The 22,190-nt window shown below is 50.8% G+C and overlaps 1 protein-coding gene across 2 annotated transcripts in view; it reads right to left on the bottom strand.

The window, feature by feature from the left end:
* Window positions 1-365: 365 nt before the first annotated feature.
* FANCC (FA complementation group C) overlaps window positions 366-22,190 on the bottom strand; it is a 213,779-nt gene continuing 191,954 nt past the window's right edge. Inside the window, exons 12-16 of one of the 2 annotated variants that reach the window (XM_025360356.1) lie at window positions 18,783-18,858; window positions 16,120-16,201; window positions 13,004-13,178; window positions 8,329-8,532; window positions 366-3,118 (exon numbers count right to left, since the gene is read on the bottom strand). In XM_025360356.1, coding sequence (XP_025216141.1) covers window positions 2,975-3,118; window positions 8,329-8,532; window positions 13,004-13,178; window positions 16,120-16,201; window positions 18,783-18,858 — 681 coding nt within the window. In that variant the 3' untranslated portion in view covers window positions 366-2,974. Of the gene's footprint in view, window positions 3,119-8,328; window positions 8,533-11,772; window positions 12,892-13,003; window positions 13,179-16,119; window positions 16,202-18,782; window positions 18,859-22,190 lie in introns of those variants that run through there. The other variant, XM_025360357.1, reaches the window with a different exon arrangement.

Here is a 22,190-nt window from a genome sequence, read left to right as displayed (position 1 = left end):
GAGCAAGAGTGGGTGGGCTCTGCTGGCGGGACAAGGCCTTCAGCTTCAGGGATCAGGGAAGGGACAGGACAATTCAAGTGAGGCTTATGGTCAAGCCTAGCTTAGAGAAAAAACATATGAAGCGCATGTAACCTGATTTTAGCAGGCCCTGCTGGATGCCTACCCCCGTCCTCCCCTTTCCTCCGTGGTGACAGGCCCCTTAGTTTTTAGGTATTTGGTAGCAAGTTTCCAGGCCAGAGGCTAAGCCATCCTCGGTCTTTTCCGGGCACATCTAGGTTTTGCGAGGCCTGAAGCTTCCACTATTTGGGGCCAACGGAGGAGCTTTTTCCTGAGAGAAATATTGTTAATATTTAATGGACACAACATTAGGTGCAAATTGAAGTTTTATTTAGAATGAAAAAATAGACAACAAGTTACAGATTTTAAAGAGCTTACGAATTCCACAGATGTCGTGGAGTCCAGGTGAGTAACAGCCAGGTTGGAGGGGCGAGCTCCGCCTCGTCTGTATTTTTGGCTTTCTCTGAGGGTAGTGGTTTTACCAACATGCTTCATCAAAAACTATCAGGGAGAGTCTAGAAAAGGTCAGGTAAGGTCAGATTCTGGGCCCTGTGGCACCTCTGCAGACCTCGAGCAGTTCCTTCCACGGTGGCTCCAGGCCTTGGCATCCCTGCCTCCCCGTGGCTGCCCCTGTGCCCAGGCCCCGCCAGCGATGTCAAGGCCCCCTCGGCCGCACCATGCCGTGCCCAGCATCTCGGACGCCATTCCTTCCCGGTGGCACCTGCCCAGACTTTGCCGAAAATCGAAGGCAACAGGAGGAGGAGGTGGGCTTAGGAGTGAAGCCACAGCCCTCACCTGCCCTCCCCTGCCCGGCTGCCACCTGTCCCAGAGGTGGAGGGACCAGCCGAGGGGTGGCTCCCCTGGCTCCCCACCTTTGAGCGTCTCTCAGGCCGGGAAAGGGCAAAGGGCCACATGAAGCCAGCAGGCACTTCGGTGCCACATCCCCAGAGGGACAGTCCTATCCGGGAACCCCTGGCTGCCCGGAAAGCCGCTTCCACCGCGCCCACGAGAGGACTCGGCAGCTGTGAAGGAACTGGGAGATTCTACAGACAGGCCGAGCTCAGGGCTTCCAGGCCAGGAAGTCTTCCAGACGCCCAGCTTCACCAGTCCCCGGTGGAGAAGACGGAAGGGGCATGGTCAGAGGCCTGGCCAGGGAGGAGGGAAAGGCCAGCCCCGTGAACAGGACCACAGGACAGGGTGAGGGACTGTCCCAGAATCCCCTTGACGACAGAAGGCCTGGTCCCAGTGACCCTCCCTCTAGGGGCTCCCTGCTGCCACCGTGTCCACAGTGGAGTCAGCTTCCAGGGCCAGCCACAAGTTCTGGCTCAAAGTCAGAACAGGAGAGAGGCCCTCAACTCCAGTGAAGCAGCTCCTTTTTCAACCCCGACGCCTCTGACGAAGTGTGTTTGTTTTATGAGGCTAAGGATCATGATGGCACAGAGCGTGTTATATGAAAGCAATGATCACGATGGCAGCTGCCACCAAAATATTTTACCAGCACACCCTTCTGACTGCAGCATTTCTCAGAAGAAAAGCTCAGGTGAAAAGTTCCTGGAATTTTCCAGATCTTCAGGTGGCTTTATTAGCATTGCCACATACCAAGAAAAGGAATTTCCCTAAAGGTTAACCTCTAATCCAGTGAAACTTTGCTCATGCCTCAAAACGGAGCCAAGACTCCGACTAACACACGTACATCAAAATGGACAAAAGCAAGTCTTGACTCACTTGACAAACAGAATAGGCACAAAAGAATGTACAATCGGTACAATTCCAGAATGTCTCTGACAGGAAAAAGCATCCTCTGCTGACGTGAAATAAACGTTAACTTTGAGATTACACCAACAATGCCTTTTTTTTTTTTAAAGACAGGTCTCACTCTGTTGCCCAGGCTGGAGTGCAATGGCATGATCTCGGCTCACTACAACTCCTGCCTCCCGGGTTCAAGGGATCCTCATGCCTCAGCCTCCCGAATAGCTGGGATTATAGGCGCCCACCACGGCACCCCAATAATTTTTGTATTTTTAGTAGAGATGGAGTTTCGCCATGTTGGCCAGGCCAGTCTGGAGCTCCTGGGCTGGAGTGACCCCCCTGCCTCGGCCTCCCAAAGTGCTGGGATCACAGGTGTGAGCCACCGCGCCCAGCCACGTCAGTTCTTTATCAGGAATTTCCAATTCCCATCTCTGTTTAACAAGAGAACTAACTGATACGAATCCTGCCTTTGAATGTTTCTGGAACACGTCCTCCACCTTCACCTGCCGGCCCCTCTCACGTCCCAGGAGCTCTTTGGTGGCAGTCCGCGTTTAGCAAATAGAGTGGAAAGCGTGTGCAGGAGACGCAGGCTTGGGTGTGCTCTGTCTGCTCCTGTGGTCTATCGGGCAGGTCCAGGGAGACGCAAGGGAAGCCTGAGGGACGCTGACTCCCCGTGGAGATTTCTCCGTACAGCACGACAGCGTGGCTGTATCCCAGATCCCTGACTCCTGAAGACAGTCTAAAAAGAGCTGAGTTCTCTCTCAATTCTTCAATGGTTCATCACCAAATTCTTGGTTCTAAGGCTTTGAATCTTTAAATAATAGATGTGCATCTAGACTTGGGTAAAAACTAGAAACCTGTTCTCCCACCCAAGCCTTTGCTTTAGTAATTCTCTAGCTGACAGTCTGGCCGGGCGGGCACCAGGAGCGCTGAAGGCTCACTCAAGTCATTGGTGAACATGTCCAACTGAGTCTGGGCTGAGGGACCTGGCTCTGCATTTTGTAAAACAGATACTAGCAGATCTTTCCAAGACGTGTATGGCTCATTCTCACAGCCCAAAGAGGGCACTTACTTACTCCACAAATGCGCGGCCATAGGTCATCATCTGTCCTGTGACCCTGGCGAGCCTGATCCCTCACACCGGGCACCCACACGGCCTGCGTGCCTTCTAGACTTGAGTTCGCAGCTCTTTAAGGAGCTCTCGGGCCAGTTTTCCTGATCTAGGGCTTTCAATGCCGAGACGATCCCATCTGTACAAGGTCTGGTCAAGAAAGCCAATGATCTCGTGAGTTATCTCGGCAGTGTGAGCCATCTGCAATCAGGACAGAAGAGAAGGCAAATTAAAACACTTTCCAGATTTGTCCCTTTGTCCAGGGACGGACCATAACCACCCAGTCCCTGAAAGATGCCCTATGCAGCATTTCCATCAGTTCCAAAGCACAGCACGGGGAGCTCCTGTTTTCAAGGTGTTGGCACAGCAAGTCTGTCTCCACGGCCGGCTACACAGTGCGCGGTGCCGCTTCCTAACGAGCCTCCTTGCATTGAGCTCAGGTGCCAACAGCATTAGACTCGTAAAGGCCGCAGACAAGAGCTGCAATCAGAGGTGCCTCTCGGAATGCCAGTCACAAGCTGTGGGAGGGTGGGCTGTGGGGAGCAAAGGCACATGAGCATGCTGTGGCTTGACTTTCTGCAAAAGGCTCACACGAATATGAGAGTTGGAAGATGCCACGTGTTTTCACACAGACAGCCCAGGAATCTGGCATCCCCGGGCTAGAACCAGACCTACTTGCTTTTTAACAGGCCTCTAAGGTTTTAACACCTGATTCTTGCAGGAGAGCAGGAGACACAGCCTCAAGGCATTCGTACTTGTTGGTGCCTGTAAGTATTTTCCTAAAAACTTCGGTTAAGAAAAAAGGGAAGGGTGAGAATCTTAAATTCAGCTGTGTGGGGAATTTACGGTTTTTTAAGCACAAGCAGTATTAAGAAGGCTTAAGTTTTTGAAAGAGTAACCGATACATTCATTTAGTGTGTGTCAGTTTGTACAGAACCTGCAAATGTTTAATTAGCCAGAGCAGCCCAAGGTCAGCTTCCTCTGGAAGGGTTGGGACGTTCTGGGAGGGTGAACAACTGCCTTGGTTTTCCCAGGACTAGTCCAGTTTTACTGCCTCCGGTCTGATAGCCCAGGACACCCTTCAGAACTGGGCTTCCACCTCCTGTCCACCAGTAAAGGGAGCCTTGTCGCATGCACACTGTGTGAACGGCAGCGTGGGGACGCAGAGCTAAGAGTAAACGACGTGGGGCAGACGGTGACGTTTGCTCTCCTCGGCCCCCGCTGGTAGCACCCAGGGCCTGCAGCCAGCCCGCCAGGGCCAGTGCAGCCAGCACGGGGGCTCCAGCTGTGGCCCCGGCGCATTCCAGTGTGTCCCTGGGTGTCTGTATTGCCATCACTTGGTTTTTACTCAGAAATGACAGGCACATAATGCTGATGGCCTTCGGCAGATGCAGCCCGTCCTTCATCAAGGAAACAGTGTGCGCCTGCTGCTGACCCCTTTCAGAGTTAACCACCACCCAGACCCTGAGTGGGAGGACGGCCCATGGTGATGGGCTCGGCCGTGTCTGAAGAAAGACCGAGTTGTCATTAGAAATCCAACCTTGCACGCCAGCACTCCTGGGTGAGCCCTTCCCGGTTCTCTAGTCACACGCGAAAATTCGCAGCCCTGCAGCCACCTGGAGAACCTGCCTCCCTGCTGGCCTTGGCTGGTGCACCAAGAGTGGGTTCAGTTCATGTTGAGTTTAACGACTACAGAATTGAACTCTGCATCTTGGAGCCTTGCTAACTTTTGCTGCTGTTGCTGTGGCCGAGCGGCAGGAGGCAGGAGAGGGAGAAGCGGGAATCCAGGCCAGGACAGGAGGTGGAGCCCCGGGGCTGGACTCCACGCGGTCCTCTGCTCTATGCTGGCCTCCAGCAGGCATAGATGAGGGAGCGAGTGGACGGCTGGGGCAAGCCAGAGGAGTGCCCGGCGAGAGGCCAGGAGCCAGAGAGGCAGGAGAAGCGCAGGGACACTGGGCAGGGCCTCGTGGATGGAGTTCTGGGCAAAATCGGAGGGCCGAGGTCAGAGAAGATTCCGGGACAGCCAGGGAGCGGACCTCCAGGTGCCTGGAGAAGAGCCCACTGTGCAGAGCTCACAGCGGAGGCCACACAGGAGGCAGGCTGTGGGCAGATGCGGCTGCTGGACCTGTGCGTCCTTTAGGTCAGGTGGAGCCATTTGTTCAAGCCATTTGTTCAAGCCATCTCCAAGAGGGCGCGAGGGCTTTGAAGGGAGACAGCGGCCTTTGCCTCAGGCTGCCTCGTCCTGCCCTGAGCTGGCGCTGCTCTCCAAATCTGGATGCCAAGACAGAGGGCAGAGCCTGGGACCAGCTGGGAGGTGGCTGCACTTGGGCTAGGTCCTGAGGGTAGAGAGACCCAAGCTGCAGGAGGGAAAGGCCGTCCCACCAAAGCCACCATCTGGCCACCACCTGCTCGTGGGCCAAGCAGACTTGGCCCTTTCCAGGGTGCTGTCGGCAGAGGAACTGACAGAGGCCAGGAGAGGCGGGGGCGGTGGGAGGGACTGTTCCCTGGAGACCCTCCCTGCCAGCAGCCACCGCAGCGAAGGCTTCTCATTAGGAAGACTGATGTGTTAATAAAGATGGGTTTTAAAACGTCCGAAAGAATAGCACGCAGGAGGCGCTTTCACCACGGCCGGCGCCCAGATGGCCAGCACCCACCAGACAGAGCCAGTGCACGAGCGCCACACCGGCGTCTGCTCCGGGAACGAGCTGCTGTGCGTGTCTTCTCTGCAGCGGAACTGACGTGGGGGGTGTGATGACCCGGCACTGGGGCCCTCCGTGCTCCTGTGGGTTCCCGTGTGGATCAGCAGGCAGGACTGAACCACGTGTCAGGATGGGCTGCCCAGCACAGGGCGCAGGCCGAGCCTTGCAGCAGCCAGCTGCTTACTCCCAGCAGTGTCTCTGGGGCCAGTCTTGAGGGCGATCTGCTTTGAACGTGGACTGAAAGTTTCCTGAGTTGATGGGAACGTGGTGTCAGGCTGAAGCAGAGGCCTGGGTGTCTCTGGGGAGCTCTCTCTGGGTGATTTTCTCTCACCCTGTGGGCAGGGCTGGAGCCACCCAACTCCCATGCTAACCCCCGCTGCCAGGCCATGGGCAGCTTCTCCACTCAGTCGGGCCACAGGGTGGGGGAGGAAGTGCCTGAGCTGGAATGGTCCTTGCCACAGGGCAGGGCTGACCATCTCCCACTGCCCCTCCCCCAGACCCCCATAAGCACCTTCCCACTGTTTCTGCGAGTTCCAGTCTTTAGATCCACCCACAGCTGAGGGCGCCATTTGTCTCTTGCGTCTACCTTATTTCGCTCAGCATAAAGCCCGCTAGGTTGGGCCGCATTGTCGCAAGTGTGCATTTTATAAGAGTACACGAGATTCTCGAAAGCGTTCTCACTGTGCTGGGCCAGGCCCGAAGAGGTGGCACCTGGCATGTGGCAGCCAGTCATCTTCAGCCTTGAGCTGCCTCAGGCTCTCGGATCCGTCTCAGCTGAGACATCAGAACCTGGGAGGCACAGCCTGGGCCCGCTCCACAGGACTGTCCTACCAGGATGGAGACAAACTCCTGGCCCTGGTTCTTGGTAGGTAGGTCATTTGTGACGGGGACTTTCTGCACCTGGACACTCACATTCCAGTCGGGCCCAGCCTGGACGGGAGCAGGAGGGGCCTCTGGGGACTGGGAATATTCCTCTCTTGAGTTGGTTGCTGGCTGCACAGGTGTTGGTTTGTGAAATTCATCAAGCTGTGTGTCTTCTGTATGTATATGTCAACAAAAGTACAAATAAAAAATAAAACAAAACTCCCAGAGCCAGCGTGCTGGTGCTTTTTCTGAGATGAGTATGTTTTTAAATTGTTGTAAAATACACATAAAATGTTCTATTTTACCCACTTTTGTAATTCGGTGGCATGCAGTTGTTTACAGTGTCGCACGGCCATCAGCACCGGCCGTCTCCGCCCCTTTCCATCTTCCCCACACGGACTCCCCACCCTGCGCCCTGGGGCTCTGTGGTTCTTCCTCTTCCTGGACGTGACCCTTCCAGGCGCCTCACCTAAGTGGACTCATACAGTATCCTCGTCTCTGGCTTATTTCAATAGCACAGTGTCTTCAAGGTTCCTCCAGGTTGCGGCACTGTCAGACCTTCCGTCCATCTTCTGGCCGAAGAGTACTCTACTGTGGGCACAGACCGCACGCTGCACTGCTTGTCTACGGGCATTTGGGTCGTCTCTGCCTGCTGGCTGCTGATAGTGCCGCCCTGAGCGCGGGGCCAGAGGTCCGTCCAGCCCCTGCTTTCGGCGCTCGGGTATAGATCTAGGAGAACCACCTAGATCTATGGTAAGTCTGAGTTTGGCTGTTTGAGGAGCCGCACCCTTCTTCTCCACAGCAGCTGCACGATGTTAACGTCCCCACCCGGACGCATGTGAGTGCTCTGGTTCCTGTGCACCCTCAGGGGCGTTTTTCTCTCCTTGCTGACAGCCATCCTGATGCATCTCGCTGCACTTCGCCTCTCCCTGACCACTCGTGCCCTTTCTGTGAGCATCTTCCCACGTGCCTACTGGCCACTGGTACATCTTCTTTGGACAAGTGTCTGTTCAAGTCCTTCACCCGTTTTCTAACTGGCCACTGGTGCGTCTTCTTTGGACAACTGTCTGTTCAAGTCCTTCGCCCGTTTTCGAACCAGGTTATCTTTTTGTTGTTGAGTCACAAGAATTATTTATGTATTCTGAGTACTAAACTCTAATCACATATATTCTTTCCAAATATTTTTCTCCCATTCTGTGAACTGTGTTTGCACTTTCTTGATAGTATCCTTTGGTGCACAAAAGCTTTTAATTTTCATCAAGTCCAGTTTATCTATTCTTTTTTTCATTGCTGTGTCTTCGGTATCATATCCAAGAAATCACTGCCAAATCTAACGTCACGAAGAGTGCTCACTTTTGACTTGGACCATTCTTTACCCCTTAAGTCAAGTGAGCTTCAGGAAGGATTTCTTTATAATAATAAACCATTTTTTACAAATTAACACAATTCTTTGCACTGTTGCAGTGAATGGCATTGTGGTTGCTTTGTGTGCACATTCTCATTGTGACCGTATTTCTTTCCATGAGGAGGAGGAGAGCAGCACATTGCGATGGAAAGAAATATACATGGGGACAGGAGACCTGGTTTCCACTGCGGGCTCTGGCAGCAAGCCATGGGCCCAGGAGATGGCATCTCCCTTCTCTGGGCCTCTGTTTTCTCGTCTGTGACACAAAGGTGCTGGAGGGGGCAGGCTCTGGGGCCATCCCAGCTGTCAACCTCCTTGACCATCTACCTGTGTTGGGCAGCCTGGTACACACACACTGCAGAGGCCACACCCTCGGACAGGGAACCCACCTGTCACCTGCAGCAGAAATGAGTACTAGGATGCTGGACCCCAGAGAGACTTACCAGGGTGATGACATCCCGGGCGATCGTGTGGCCTCCAGGAGCCCAGAGCACGAAGTTGAGGAGCAGGTGCCTGATGAGCTGTTGTGCAGGAGCTCTGGGGTCTGTGTCTGTGTCCTGTCCTGCTGCTGTCTGCAGGTCCCGGGCTGAGAGGCTGCTGCTTCTGGACATCACCAGGAGGTGGCCCAGCACAGCCTTCACCTGGACCTGGGCAGTAGCATTGCACAGGGGAGAGGTTAGGAAGAGGCAGGACAGACATGCTTCTAGGATTTATTTGCTTTGAAGCAACCCCCAAAAAGGGGCAAGGACAGGCCCCCGAGAGAGGGAGCTTCGCAGCGGCTGAGTTTACACTCGACGCCACACAAACCCAAAGGGGCAGAATGGACATTTCTTGCCTTTCTTTCGTCTTGCTCACCAAGCAGTCAGGGCACCGTGCCAGGAACTGACCTTTTTTTGTATAAAAGGAAACAGAGAAAAGTCCTCAACGGAATGTAGTCAGATTTTTATATTGTGGGGGAAAAGAACAAAAGCCTCCTTGAAGACTCGCCTATCACAGCCACAAATCAATTAAAGCCCCAGGCAGTCAGACCTCCGCCGAGCCAGCGTTCCCATACGGATGCAGGCTTGCTTTGCTTCTTGCTATATTGGGGATCCGGGCGGGGGGCGGGGGGCACACACACAGGCACGGCCACACACATGCATGCACACACAAGAACGGCCATACACATGCATGCACACACAAGAACGGCCATACATGTGCATGCACACACACAGGCACGGCCATACACATGCACACACACAGGCACGGCCATACACATGCACACACACACAGGCACGGCCATACACATGCATGCAGACACAGGCACGGCCATACACGTGCATGCACACACACACAGGCACGGCCATACACATGCACACACACACAGGCACGGCCATACACATGCACACACACACACACAGGCACAGCCATACACATGCACGCACACACAAGAACGGCCATACACATGCATGCGCACACACAGGCACGGCCATACACGTGCACGCACACACAAGAACGGTGATACACGTGCACGCACACACACAGGCACGGCCATACACATGCATGCACACACAAGAATGCATTTTAGACGCTGGAACAATCTGTACGTGTTTAATGCTCAAGCAGAGGTCACAAGTCTGTGGAACCCACATAATAATGGTCATTGTAAGTCTGCAGGTTGTTTTTGCATAAAAAAAAAACATTGCATGCTGAGATGTTTCTGCTTGCCACAAGAATGGTACACCCAGTCGTGACTTGGAAAACAAAGCAAAAACTGAAAGCCCAGAGCTCCAAATGCCACATGGAACTCATGAACAGCTATGTTCCATCACTTCTGAAAGAATACTTAGGCCTATTCTGAGAATTCCCATGACTGATTTTATGGATTTTGTGTGAGGCGTTTTTTTCCCTGGAAGTCAAGGTCTCATTCAATGAGGTCTGTCATAAACTCCAGTACACTGGGCGTGTTGTGTGAGCTCCTCTGACCACAATACGAGACCGTGAGAAACTGCACCATCGGGTTCTTCCACGGGGAGTGGCCGCGCTCTCCCCACCTCGCCCCCCAGCCGGCCCAGTCTGCCAGGGTCTGATGGTGTCTACGGGAGCCCAAGGCCATTCTGCCATCTAACTGGGTCTGCAAAAATGCCGGGGTTGAGGAGGCTATGCCTTTATATCTTTCTTCTCTTGACCCACAATTGACTTTCCGCCCTTGTCCAATAATCCCTAAGACGGGGTCTTCTTCCTGTCTGTGTGTCCCAGACTGTCCTTCCCTGCAGTCCGCCGTGCCCATGGGCTTCCACTTGGACACCAGCAACTTTACACACGTCCGAAGTTTTTCAGGAGAAAGACAGAAGCTTTCTTTTCTTTCTAAAGTACTTTTTTATCCTGCATTATAAAAGCTCATATATGCTTACTATGGAAAATTTGTAAAGAGAAAAAGAAAAACCATTAAAATGATCTACAACTCTACCATCCAAAAAGACTCACTGTTAATAATTCAGTTTATATACTTGTCTTTTTTCTATGCACTGAGACCATACCATTCACTACACATAATGCTTTGTATCTTTCATTTTTCTCTCCATAATGTACTATAAGCAGTTCAGTTCACTGGATCTATAAAACATGTTCTTCAAGACCTTTTTTTTTTTTTCCCCAAGACAGAGCCTTGCCCTGTCACCCAGGCTGGAACGCAGTGGTGCAGTTTCTGCTCACTGCAACCTCCACCTCCTGGGCTCAAGCGATCCTTCCACCGCAGCCTCCCTAGCTGGGATTACAGGCACACACTACCACACCTGGCTCATCTATATTTTGTAGAGACAGGGGTCTATTTGCCCAGGCTGGTCTCAAACCCATGGATTCAAATGATCCGGCTGCCTCGGCCTCCCAAAGTGCTGGGATTACAGGCGTGAACCACCGCACCCGGCCAAGAGCATGATTTTGCATGGTGTAAAACAAAATGCTATTCCACGGTTAGGATATACCACAATTTATTTGGCCAGTAGCCTTATTATTGAAAGTTTAGGCCATTTCCCATTGTCGTGTTTATGAACAGTGCTGGCCTTGGCATGGACCTCTGTTCCCTAGTAGGAGAATTCCTAGCAGTGGAACCACAGGGTTAAAGAGTATGAACCTTGCCTGGTTCTTTTTCTTTTTTTTCTCTAGTCATCATCGTGCCTTGCCTGATTCTTAAGGGCATCTAAACGTAATTTTTTGTTTATTTTGTTGTGATCCAATTCAGTTGGCAAAAGGAGATGAGCTCTGGCTGCTGGTGGCGAGGGTGGCTTGGCCATGAGTGGGACAGGCCTTTTCACAGGCAGGACACATCCCGGGTGGGAACACGCTTGCTCTTTGCACCCATGTTCTTCACCTCAAGGACGGCCACAGAGGCAGCGACGCCAGGCCCAGCACACGATGCGGGGACACGCGACCAGCTGATCGTGCCTTTTTAAGTCAGGCAAATGCACAGATACTGCTCATTTCAATCCAGTCGTACAAGAATCATGCTTTCTAACACAGTTCACAGTGTGTCTCTCAAGCCCCCCAACAGGCCGTGAAGGGATTAAAGCTCATAAAACCCAGGAAAACAAGAGGTACGTATCATTCATGAAACTAAAATCCCCTTCCCAGGATGCCACATACACCAATGCCTCAGCAGGCACCAGCGAGGAAGGGGCCCTGGAGGCACCAACATGAGCACTGGACTGGACTCCCAGGCAGATGGCACCTGTGACAGACGGCGGGGAGGGAAGCAGAGGCCCGCCACGCCCCACTCACAGTGAGCCAGTCCGCTCTCATCCAAAATCCTAGGCATCCCGAGGGAGAACGACGCAAAGGTTTTGTTATTTTTTTCTTAAAAAAGGACCAAGTTAGCTAGTAGAAGATGTGCCAATGTAGAACTTCCTAGAAATTGTTATTGAATAATTTATTTCTTTTTACTTCAAAAGTGATTCTCTGTCAGTACCCTTTTGACTGTGATGGAATTGAACACATATCTACCAACTTAGCTTATACAGAATCAAATAAGACAGAATATAAAAGGGCTTTAGAAACCATGTGTGCCCTGTACATCTTATTACTGTTAAAAACATCAACCAGGATTTTCCTTAATTAGTTTAATGTGCTCTTTTAAAGGGGAAGAAATAAAAAGCTTTCTTTTTAATCAGACAGCAATCCTCAAATACATACGCGGGTTACGATTTCTTCACAAAGCTTTATTTCTGATCTAAAATAAACTATCACCAAATTTCAACTTTTTAAAATCTAAACCTATTTTTCTTTCCTATGCCATGCAAGCCTTTAAACAAAATACACAGACATCTTTATTAGTCCCTGTGTTTTCAGATAACAGACAACGCCAAAGCCAAGAGGAGCTCCACATAAAACAAGCCCGTCCTCTTCAGCTGCCAAGATCGGCAGAGAGCACTGGCCGGGGAGGTTTTCAGAACCGAGGAAGTAAATGCTTGCAAGGAAGGTGCCAGTGCCTTTAATCAAAGCATTGCTTCCTGTAATTATTATATTCCACATAAAATAACAACTGTCTTTGCCACAGACAGTTATCCAGTCCCATACTTAGCTGCTCTGTTATTTAGGAAATGACCAACTCCTTTTTCAGAAGCAAAGTGGTTAATATCATGTGATTACTTTAGTAAGAGATGTAAACAAAGCCAGTAATGTGAGGATCTGTTGACTGATCCAAGAAAGCAGACAGTCAAGATGGAAGCAAGAACCGGCCGGGTGCTGGGGAGCGAGAGGGGGCCCCGGCTGTGGCCAGGCTCTGCTGCCAGCGCACCCCTCGGAACAGCCCGTCTCTGCAGGGCACGCCCTGGAGGACGCGTCGACCCTGGGGCAGATACGGCGGCTGAGCGATCACAGATCAAACGACCTCGGGGAGGAAGGGTCTTCGTTTGCGGGACAGTGGGCTACATGTGGTGTCCTGTCTCTGGCCACCTCGGTGGGGCAGGCGAATGCCTCTGACCACAAGGCTGGAGGTCGCCACGCCTGCAGGGTGCCACGACGTACGCCATCTGTGGGCAGAGCTCAGGTGTCATGGAAGCCGAGCCCACAACAGAGCCCCTCTGCGGGCTTCTCAGCCCCCCAGAGCCCACCCCACACACATGCAGTGGGGCTGCTACCCACCATGGTCTGTGCTCTCTGCTGCCTCCCATCATGGGGGCTGTAGTAAAAGGCCAAGAGCCACAGCAGGGCTGCGGGGGGTTCGGCTGCGGACCTCAGGAGCTGCTCGGCCACCATCTCAGCCCATCCTCCGAAGTGAATGAACAGGAACCAGCTCTCCAAGGGACCTCCGCGGGACCTGGAACACAGAGGAACACAGAGCACACGGCGGCTGGCAGCTGAATTCTTCCTCCTTCGGGTTTTTAAAGCAACTCGAACGTTTGCCAACGGTTGGCTTAAATTGTACTTTTCCACTGACGTGCAGCCTGCAAGGAATAAAATTTAGACTCAGACTGTCCAACGCCACTTTGCGTCATCACAGGACATCGAAAGGGCCTCTCAGGACCCCTGTGAGGCCTGAGGCCTCCGGACATCGGAGTCTTTAATCCAGGTACCTTCAGTGAGGACAGGCACTGAGGAAGGAAGATTGTGGTCGTGACGAGCAGGAATGCGGCAGGACACGGCGGAGAAAGAGGTGGAGGGTGGGACGCAGGCAGAAACACGAGCTGTTCCACTTCTGACAAGACGCAAAGTTTGGGCGGATGTTTCAGCAACTAGGAATTTTTAATGAGCTGCTGTCATCATGTGTGCGTCAACGCCAGAAAGTTAAAGCGTTTGCGAGGCTATCCCCTCGCCACACTGGCAAATGGAAGCTGCAATCCTTGTTTTAGGGTAGAATCTGCTCGAGGTAAGGGCCACGAATTGTGTGCAGTGCCAGCCTCCGCAGGTGAACATTCCCCTTGGAGAGGACGGAACAGACCGGCCTGAGACCTCGTTAGATGAGAACTTTCCTTAGTGTTCCTGGCCCCTTTGCTGGATCTGCCTCCATGTTCCTCTGCCTGGCCCGTGGAATTCCCAAGCTCTAAATACCGTCCTCGCCTCCCTGGTCACTGCCCCAGTCCTTCCTGAGAACCAGTGGTTAAATGTTCTACATTTGAGCAACAGAGACAAAAAGACGGGAGGGTGGAGTACTGGTCTTACTCCCTCTTTCCCAGGACACAGAGCTGATGCTCTGCCGGCCACGCTGGCTGTGGGCTGGGTTAGGCTGTGTCAGAGTGAGGAGGGGACTCCGCCATGCCGCTTCCCTGCAGGCACCATGTCAGGGTAGACAGACGCACGGAGCAGTGGGCTCCCTCGTGCTCCCCAGGTTGGCAGCGTGCCTGGATCAGGACCAGAGACCAGCCTCGTCCTTCCCTCTGTCTTCCACCAGTAGCTGAATGCACAAGGCGTCCCATGTGGCCACCTGAAAGGTGTCTCAGGGCCCCAAGGTCCGGGTTGAGGTGGGAGCCCCAGGAGGTCTAAGTCCTGCCCTGTAGCACCACATGCATCCTTTCTGGTGGCCGTATTATTCCAGTCTCCACGCATTGTGACATCACACATTCTAAGTGATGGCGGAGAGGGTGGGCAGGGAGAAGAGAAAAACACCCAGGGCACCCGCGGCACCCAGGGCACCGCATTTCTCAATCACCGGGTGGCCTGCTTATGCCACCTCCATCTACTTCCCTGTCCCCGAGTTAAGATTCTTCAAGGTCCAGCTCTGTGTAATGCCAGGACAACCAGGGAGGGTGTGTGTGGGGCCGACTGGCCACTGCAGGCTATTCACGCGGCCAGCCGTGGAGCCCCCTGGCTGCAGGCCTTTCTCTCTGGTCTCTGTCAGTGAGAAGCACAGTGAGGAAGGAGTGAGCAGCTGGCACCCGAGCCATCAATCACAGAGACGATGTCACCCATCGTCTGTGTCAACTTGGTGTGAGATTACAGAGAACTCCAGGAGTGAAAAGTGGCAAAAGGAACAAATAAGATAGTCTTAGTAGGCTAGCAGGGACAATGAATAAAATTATACTCTAAAAGAAAGGGAGTTAAGAGGAAGCCAAAGAGTGTTATGATACAAGGAATTCAGCAAGGCATAAATGTGAATGCTTTCAGGGAAATCACACACGTAAGACGGTACCTAACACTACTGTTAGAAATTAACAGGCTGGGCACGGCAGGCCACACGTGTAATCCCAGCACGATGGGAGGTCAAGGCAGGGGATTACTTGAGCCCACGAATTTGAGTCAATACAGCGAGACCTCTACAATTTTTTTTTTTTTTTTTTTTTTTTTTTGGAGACAGAGTCTCGCTCTGTCACCCAGGCTGGAGTGCAGTGGCGTGATCTCGGCTCACTGCAAGCTCTGCTTCTCCAGTTCACGCCATTCTCCTGCCTCAGCCTTCTGAGTGCTGGGACTACAGGCGCCCGCCACCACGCCCAGCTACTTTTTTTTGTATTTTTAGTAGAGACAGGGTTAGCCAGGATGGTCTCAATCTCCTGACCTCATGATCCACCCGCCTCGGCCTCCCAAAGTGCTGGGATTATAGGCGTGAGCCACCGCGCCCAGTCACAAAAAAAATTTAAACATTAGCTAGGTGTGGTGGTGGGTGCCTGTAGTCCCAGCTCTCAGGAGCCTGAGTCGGAGGATCACCTAAGCCCAGGAATTTGAGGCTGCAGTGAGATGTGATCATTCCACTGCGCTCCAGCCTGGGCCACAGAGCAAGACCTTATCTCTAAAAATAAAAAAATAAAAAAAAAAAAGGAATTTGTTAGAATAGGTTTTCTCATTTTAGAGGTATTTATTAAAGAGAAGGAAAACAAGCATTTAACATTCCACCCTACTGTGCAGAAGCTGCAAATTTCCTTCCCTAGAGAGGAAGAGAGAAGACCAAAGGGCCCCAAACAAACGCCTTTTCCTTCTGCACGGCCAGGGCTTCCCAGCAGGTGGGTGCTGCTTTTTCCAGCGTCTCTTCTTTTCATTGTTATGCCTCTATATTTTGAAATCTAAAATCAGACATTACGTAGAAACGTTTCGATACAGGTGTTCACACACGCATACACGCGCATGCCTGTTCATCCTGACCTGCTCCAAGCCATCCGTGCGGCCATGCGCTTCCTCCACTTCTCACTTCACCATGGTGCTCACCTGTTTGGTGACGGTCCCAGACCAGTAACGCCTTCCTCTGTCCTGTCAGCCCTGCTCAAAGGGCAGATGAGGATCTAGGGAACCCGTGTGTGAAGTAGATTTGGGAGTGGTCAGTGTTTGCTCACCCATGAGTCTGGTCTTCAACCGCTTCTCTGAGCAGTTCGGAAATGTGCTTCAGTGTCTGCAGCCAGCATCCCCGAGGGACATCTGCGGGTGGAGAGAGACACATCAGAGGGCAAGGAAATGGCAAGCCAGTGAGGAGCCACCTGCAGGGACGACCTCAGAGTCTTCGGGAGACACCCTTCACTTTTGCTTCACAGAACCCAATACTGTTCGCATGCTCTTCCCAGTCAGTACCTCTCTCTTAAGCAAGATCTGTCCATATTACACAGAGCTGAACCTCAAAGAATCTAATCTCTTTATTTAGTTTTGTGGGGGTTTTTAAGACACAGTATTGCTTTGTCAGAGGCTGGAGTGCAGTGGCACGATCCCGGCTCACTGCAGCCCCAATCTTCTGGGCTCAAGCAATCCTCCCGCCTCCGCCTCCCCAGCAGCTGGGACTACAGGGGTGCACCACCATGCCCAGCTATTTTTAAAATTTTTTTGTAGAGATGAGGTTTCATTATGTTTCTCAGACTTGTCTCAAATTCCTGGGCTCAAGTGATCCTCCCCCTTGGCCTCCCAAAGTGTTGGAATTACAGGCATTAATTGCCACACTTGGCCTCAAGTACTTCTGAATTCAGGTACATGGAAGTAGCTAGAGATTGCATAAGCAGCCCCTGCTGAGACTGGGAAGTGCCGGCTGCGGATGCCTAGGTTTCTTCTTCTCTACCCACTCGTCCATCACTAATGTGTGATTTCAGAATAGAGAGAGGCTGCAGTAAAGCAGCCAACAAGGAACTAGGAATAGACGGCCTGACTGCTTTCCTAGGGCTGTGATGAACTCACGATACGATTTCAGGTTTACAGTGGAAAAAAAGGCCAGGAAAGAAAATAAGTGAGCATTATGCAAACAAACGTCTTTTCTTGAGTGAGCTGCTCTGGTTTCACAATGATCCTGTAGTTTTAAACACATCTGAGCAGCACATATCTGCAGTTCTATGCAGCATCTGCAAAAATTTTCACATAGTGATAGATGCTACAATCGAACACACAAGGAAGATAAGGCGAGTGATGGATGAGCTGCTGCTACTCCACAAGGCCAGTGCCTCCCTCCTCTGAACCCCCGCGGCCCTTGGAGCACAGCCTTTTGAAGACATTTTTCGTTTCTTCCTTTTACTAGCTATTTAGACATTTATTTTGCATTTCCTCCACTTGTAGTTCCTACACAGTCAGGGCTTGGAAGTGATCATCTTTTACACCCCTCCCCTGACCTTCACAATGGGCATGAAATAAATTTCTGATGAACAGAAGATCATGCTACTAAAAAACACTTCTTCAGTGTGTGACCATCACACTGTTTGCCAAAGTAACATACAGACAGCTGTTCTAGGAACTAGCACAAGAGGTTCTTGCACTTCTGCTTGAAGCCACCTATTTATATTTGGACATAAATCTACGAGTTACACAAACGGAAAGGTAGAGGGTTGGGCCCGTGCCCACGCACCACCTCGCTGTTTGTTTGCTGTTTCCACACGCAGACGCTAACGACTCCGGTACATTTTTTGGAGCTCACTCGGCGCCCCCTGTCGGCTGACTTCAGGCTTTGCTGGTCTGACCTAAGCTGTAGGGTGGACCCTGGGAGAGTGAATTCCTCATTTTTGTCTTGTTAATAAAGTTTTCCCAAGGGTTTTCATAAAACTGTCACCCAGAGACCCCATCCCCAGCTCTGGCATCTGAGAGGACAGTGTCAGGGGATCACCCTGGGCAAGAACCTACATCTTCTTGAAAAAGGAAGAGGAATTTAGGTTTTGTAAAATGCTCTGAAACTTCGAATCATTTGCATTTCTCAAACAAATCTACTCAAGTCTCAGAAAAAAGGCAGGCCCAAAATGGCATAAAAAGGAAATGTGACTGGCTCGTTCCCTCTGTCTCCTCTCCTGCCATGCTCCAATAAGGCACCTTTCTGGCTGGCACAGTCTGTGCCCACGTCAGGACTGCCTTCCGTCAGGTTTCAGGCCTCAGAGGGAAAGGGGGCCCTTATTCTGTATTTCTGAAATGTCTCCTAAGCATGAGCTCACAGCCACATTCCTGGATCAACACCAGTCGAATGAAGGCTGGAACCACCACTTCCCCACCCAGATAGCCTTGAGGCTGGCAAAGGGTATCAGGAAAGGCTGCGGATGAAGCACCTTATTGAACACTCTCAAAATCCTTCCCTTAGCTTGGTTAGGGGGAACCTCCCCTGAATTTCCTCAGCTTCATCCATCATTTTATCTTTTCTTCTGCAACAAGGCTGCACGGAGTAGAAAGAATGAAAAGCAAATGAAGGTACTGTTTTCTTCCGACTCAGCCACGTCTTGGCCTGTTCCTGGCATCTGGCGGACCTGGTTGGCACCAGCATAGCCTGTGTTATCTGGAGGCAGACTAGCAAGACCTACCAGAGGCCACTGGTTTTTTTTTTTTTTTTTTTTCCTTCTTCTTTTGGGAAGTGATCACAACTGGGAAGCCAAGAAGACTCTCATATCAAAATCTACAGAATGTGGGATCCTGGGCGCTCAAAGGATCTTAGAAATAACCAGCTGTGTCTCCCTCATGCTATAGATAAGGGCCTGGTGGGGAGGCCATCATTTGACAGTGCTCTTCCCAGGAAATCATTCTGATGTGGGCAGAGTCAACCCTAACTCACCTTGAGGGTCTTGCAGCAGCACCATGGCAAGAGATGGAGAAGTATAAGGAAAGTAGGTCTTGAGTGCAAACCGCAGCTGCCACAGGATGGAAAATCCAAAGAGCATGAACATTAAGATTGAAACAGGGTCAGGAAAATACAAAACTCTGAGTCCTCTGCCCAAAAAGACCCACCAGTACTAACATGGTCAGAACACTTTCTGAAACATTTAGTTTTTGAAAAATAAGCTCCCAATAACCTCATATTTTCCAGAATAATTAACCTTTTAAATCACCTCCTGGGACTTAAGAAAAATAATAAAGTTATGCTCTTGATGTCTTTATGAGTTCTACCTCACATGAACCCAATTATACAAATAAACCTTCTATTTCAGAAAGACTTGTCAGAGCAGTTGTGAGATGTTAGGTATTTCAGCATTTTTTTTTTTTTTTGAAACGGAGTTTTGCTCATTGCCCAGGCTGGAGTGCCATGGCGTGATCTCAGCTCACCGCAACCTCTGGCTCCCGGGTTCAAGCGATTCTCTTGCCTCAGCCTCCCAAGTAGATGGGATTACAGGCATGCGCCACCACGCCTGGCTAATTTTGCATTTTTAGTAGAGATGGGGTTTCTCCATGTTGGTCAGGCTGGTCTCGAACTCCCGACCTCAGGTGATCTGCCCGCCTCGGCCTCCCAAAGTACTGGGATTACAGGCGTGAGCCACAGCGCCTGGCCTGTTTTTGATTTTTTTATTTAGATGGAGTCTCGTTCTGTTGCCCAGGCTGGAGTAAAGAGGCACAATCTCAGCTCACTACAACCTCCACCTCCTGGGTCCAAATGATTCTCCTGCCTCAGCCTCCTGAGTAGCTGGGATTACAGGCACACGCCACCATGCCAGGCTAATTTTTGTATTTTTAGTAGAGATGGAGTTGCACCATGTTGGCCAGGCTGGTCTTAACTCCTCACCTCAAGTGATCCGCCCGCCTCGGCCTCCCAAAGTGCTGAGGTTACAGGCGTCAGCCGCTGTGCCGGCTCAGCGTGGTTTTTAAAATAACAACAAAAGCATAAAACAATTGTGCTCACTTTTCAAGGGCCAAAGAGCTCCAGCTATCCACACCCCCAAGTGGCACAGCTTTTTAAAACATTGAGGTAAAATCTATAAAGCATGGAGTGCAAAGGCTTTAAGTATATGAGGTTTTGGTAAACGAGCAAATCCACGTGACCGCCACCCCAGTGAAGACACCATTTCTATCACGCCAAGAAGACCTCTTCCAACTCTTAACAATCATTCCCTCCACCCCACCCTGGCAACCAATATTTTGATTTTGACAAGAGAGATTAATTTTGCTTATTCTTGAATTTTGTGTAAAGGGAACATAAAGTATGTTTTCTTTTGTGTCTGGCTTCTTGGGCTCAACATGTTTTTTTAAAGATTAAACCATGTTATTGTGTGCGAGTAGATCATTCTGTTTTTATTGCTCAAAAGTAGTCTGAATGGTATGAATATGCCATAGTCTGTTTAGCCATTCTCCTCTTGATGTGCTGCTTCAAGTTTGGGCTGCTTCCAGCTGAGGGCTATCATGAATAAAGCTGTAGTTCACATGCACACATATGTCTTTTTGTGTTTCTGTTTCTCCTGGGCACACCATTGGAATGGAATTGCTGGGTCACAGATAGATGCTTGTTTAACATCATAAGGCCACATGGTTTTCCTGTGTTGTGCCATCTCACTCCCACCAGCAATGTGTGTGAACTCCAGGTGCTCCACGTGCTCCCAGCATTTGGTGCTGTCAGTCTTACTAATTTCATCCATTCTAGTGGCTAGGGAACATAACCCCATGTATGCTTGCTTTCCTACCTGTTTCACTCTGCACTTTCCTGATGGCAAATGATGCCGAACAATTTTCATGTGCTTACTGCCAATTTGTGTATCTTTTTTGAAAGTGTATATTCAAGACTTTTGTCCATTTTCGAAACTGGTTTCTTAGGCAGTTATAAGAGATCTTCATATATTCTGGACACATGTCCTCTGTTGTATACATGTATTACAAATATTTTCTCCTAGCTAACGGCTTGCTTTTTCAGTTTCTTCTTCTTCTTCTTTTTTTTTAATTTATTGAGACGGAGTCTTGCTCTGTTGCCAGGCTGGAGTGCAATAGTGTGATCTTGGCTCCCTGCAACCTCCACCTTCCGGGTTCAAGCGATTCTCCTGCCCCAGCCTCCCAAGTAGCTAGGACTGAAGGCACATGCCACTACCCCCGGCTAATTTTTGTATTTTTAGTAGAGACGGGGTTTCACCATGTTGGTCAGGATGGTCTTGATCTCTTGACTTTGTGATCCACCCACCTCAGCCTCGCAAAGTGCTAGGATTACAGGCATGAGCCACCGTGCCTGGCCTGCTTTTTCAGTTTCTTTTTTTTTTTTTTTTTTTTTTTTTTGAGACTGAGTCTGGCTCTGTCGCCCAGGCTGGAGTGCGGTGGCCGGATCTCAGCTCACTGCAAGCTCCGCCTCCCGGGTTCACGCCATTCTCCTGCCTCAGCCTCCCGAGTAGCTGGGACCACAGGCGCCCGCCACTTCGCCCGGCTAGTTTTTTGTATTTTTTAGTAGAGACGGGGTTTCACCGTGTTAGCCAGGATGGTCTCGATCTCCTGACCTCGTGATCCGCCCGTCTCGGCCTCACAAAGTGCTGGGATTACAGGCTTGAGCCACCGCGCCCGGCCAACATTCAGTTTCTTAATGATATCTACCAAAGCATATAAATTTTAAATTCCTTTCTTATTTTTTGAGATATGGTTTCATTCTGTTGCCCAAGCTGGAGTGCAGTGGCATGATCATAAGCCTTGATCTGCCAGGCTCAAGTGATCCTCCCACCTAAGCCTCCCGAGTAGCTAGGACACAGGTGTGTGCCACCACGCTCAGCGAAATTTTGTATTTTTTGTAGAGAAGGGGTCTTTCTTTGTTGCCCAGGCTGGTCTCCATCTCCTGGGCTCAAAAGATCCTCCTGCCTTGGGGCTCCCAACGTGCTGGGATTCCGGGCGTGAGCTATGCCCCCAGCCTAGAAGTTTTAAATTCTGATGAGGTCTAATTTATCCATTTTTCTCCTATGGTTAGTGCTTCTGAGAAATCTTGGATCACCTCATGGTCAAACAGATACATTCTCCTACGCTCTCTCTAGGGGCTTTATCTTTCTAACATTTCTGTTGAAGCCCATGATCCTCTCCAATTCACTGTTGTGTGCTTTATAAGGTAATGGTTGAGGCTCATTTTTCTACATAGGGACATCCAGTTATTCCAGCATCATTTGTTGAAAACGTTCCTTTCCCCCATTGAATTGTCTTGGCGTCTCTGTCAAAAATCGATTGGCCACATATGCATGGTCTGTATCTGGACTCAATGCTGATCTACGGTTGTCTTTTTGCCAATACCTCACTG

The sequence above is a fragment of the Theropithecus gelada genome, chromosome 15 (assembly GCF_003255815.1).
Source record: "Theropithecus gelada isolate Dixy chromosome 15, Tgel_1.0, whole genome shotgun sequence".
In the NCBI taxonomy this organism is placed as follows: Eukaryota; Metazoa; Chordata; class Mammalia; order Primates; family Cercopithecidae; genus Theropithecus; species Theropithecus gelada.
This window is presented reverse-complemented; position numbering and strand designations above follow the sequence as displayed.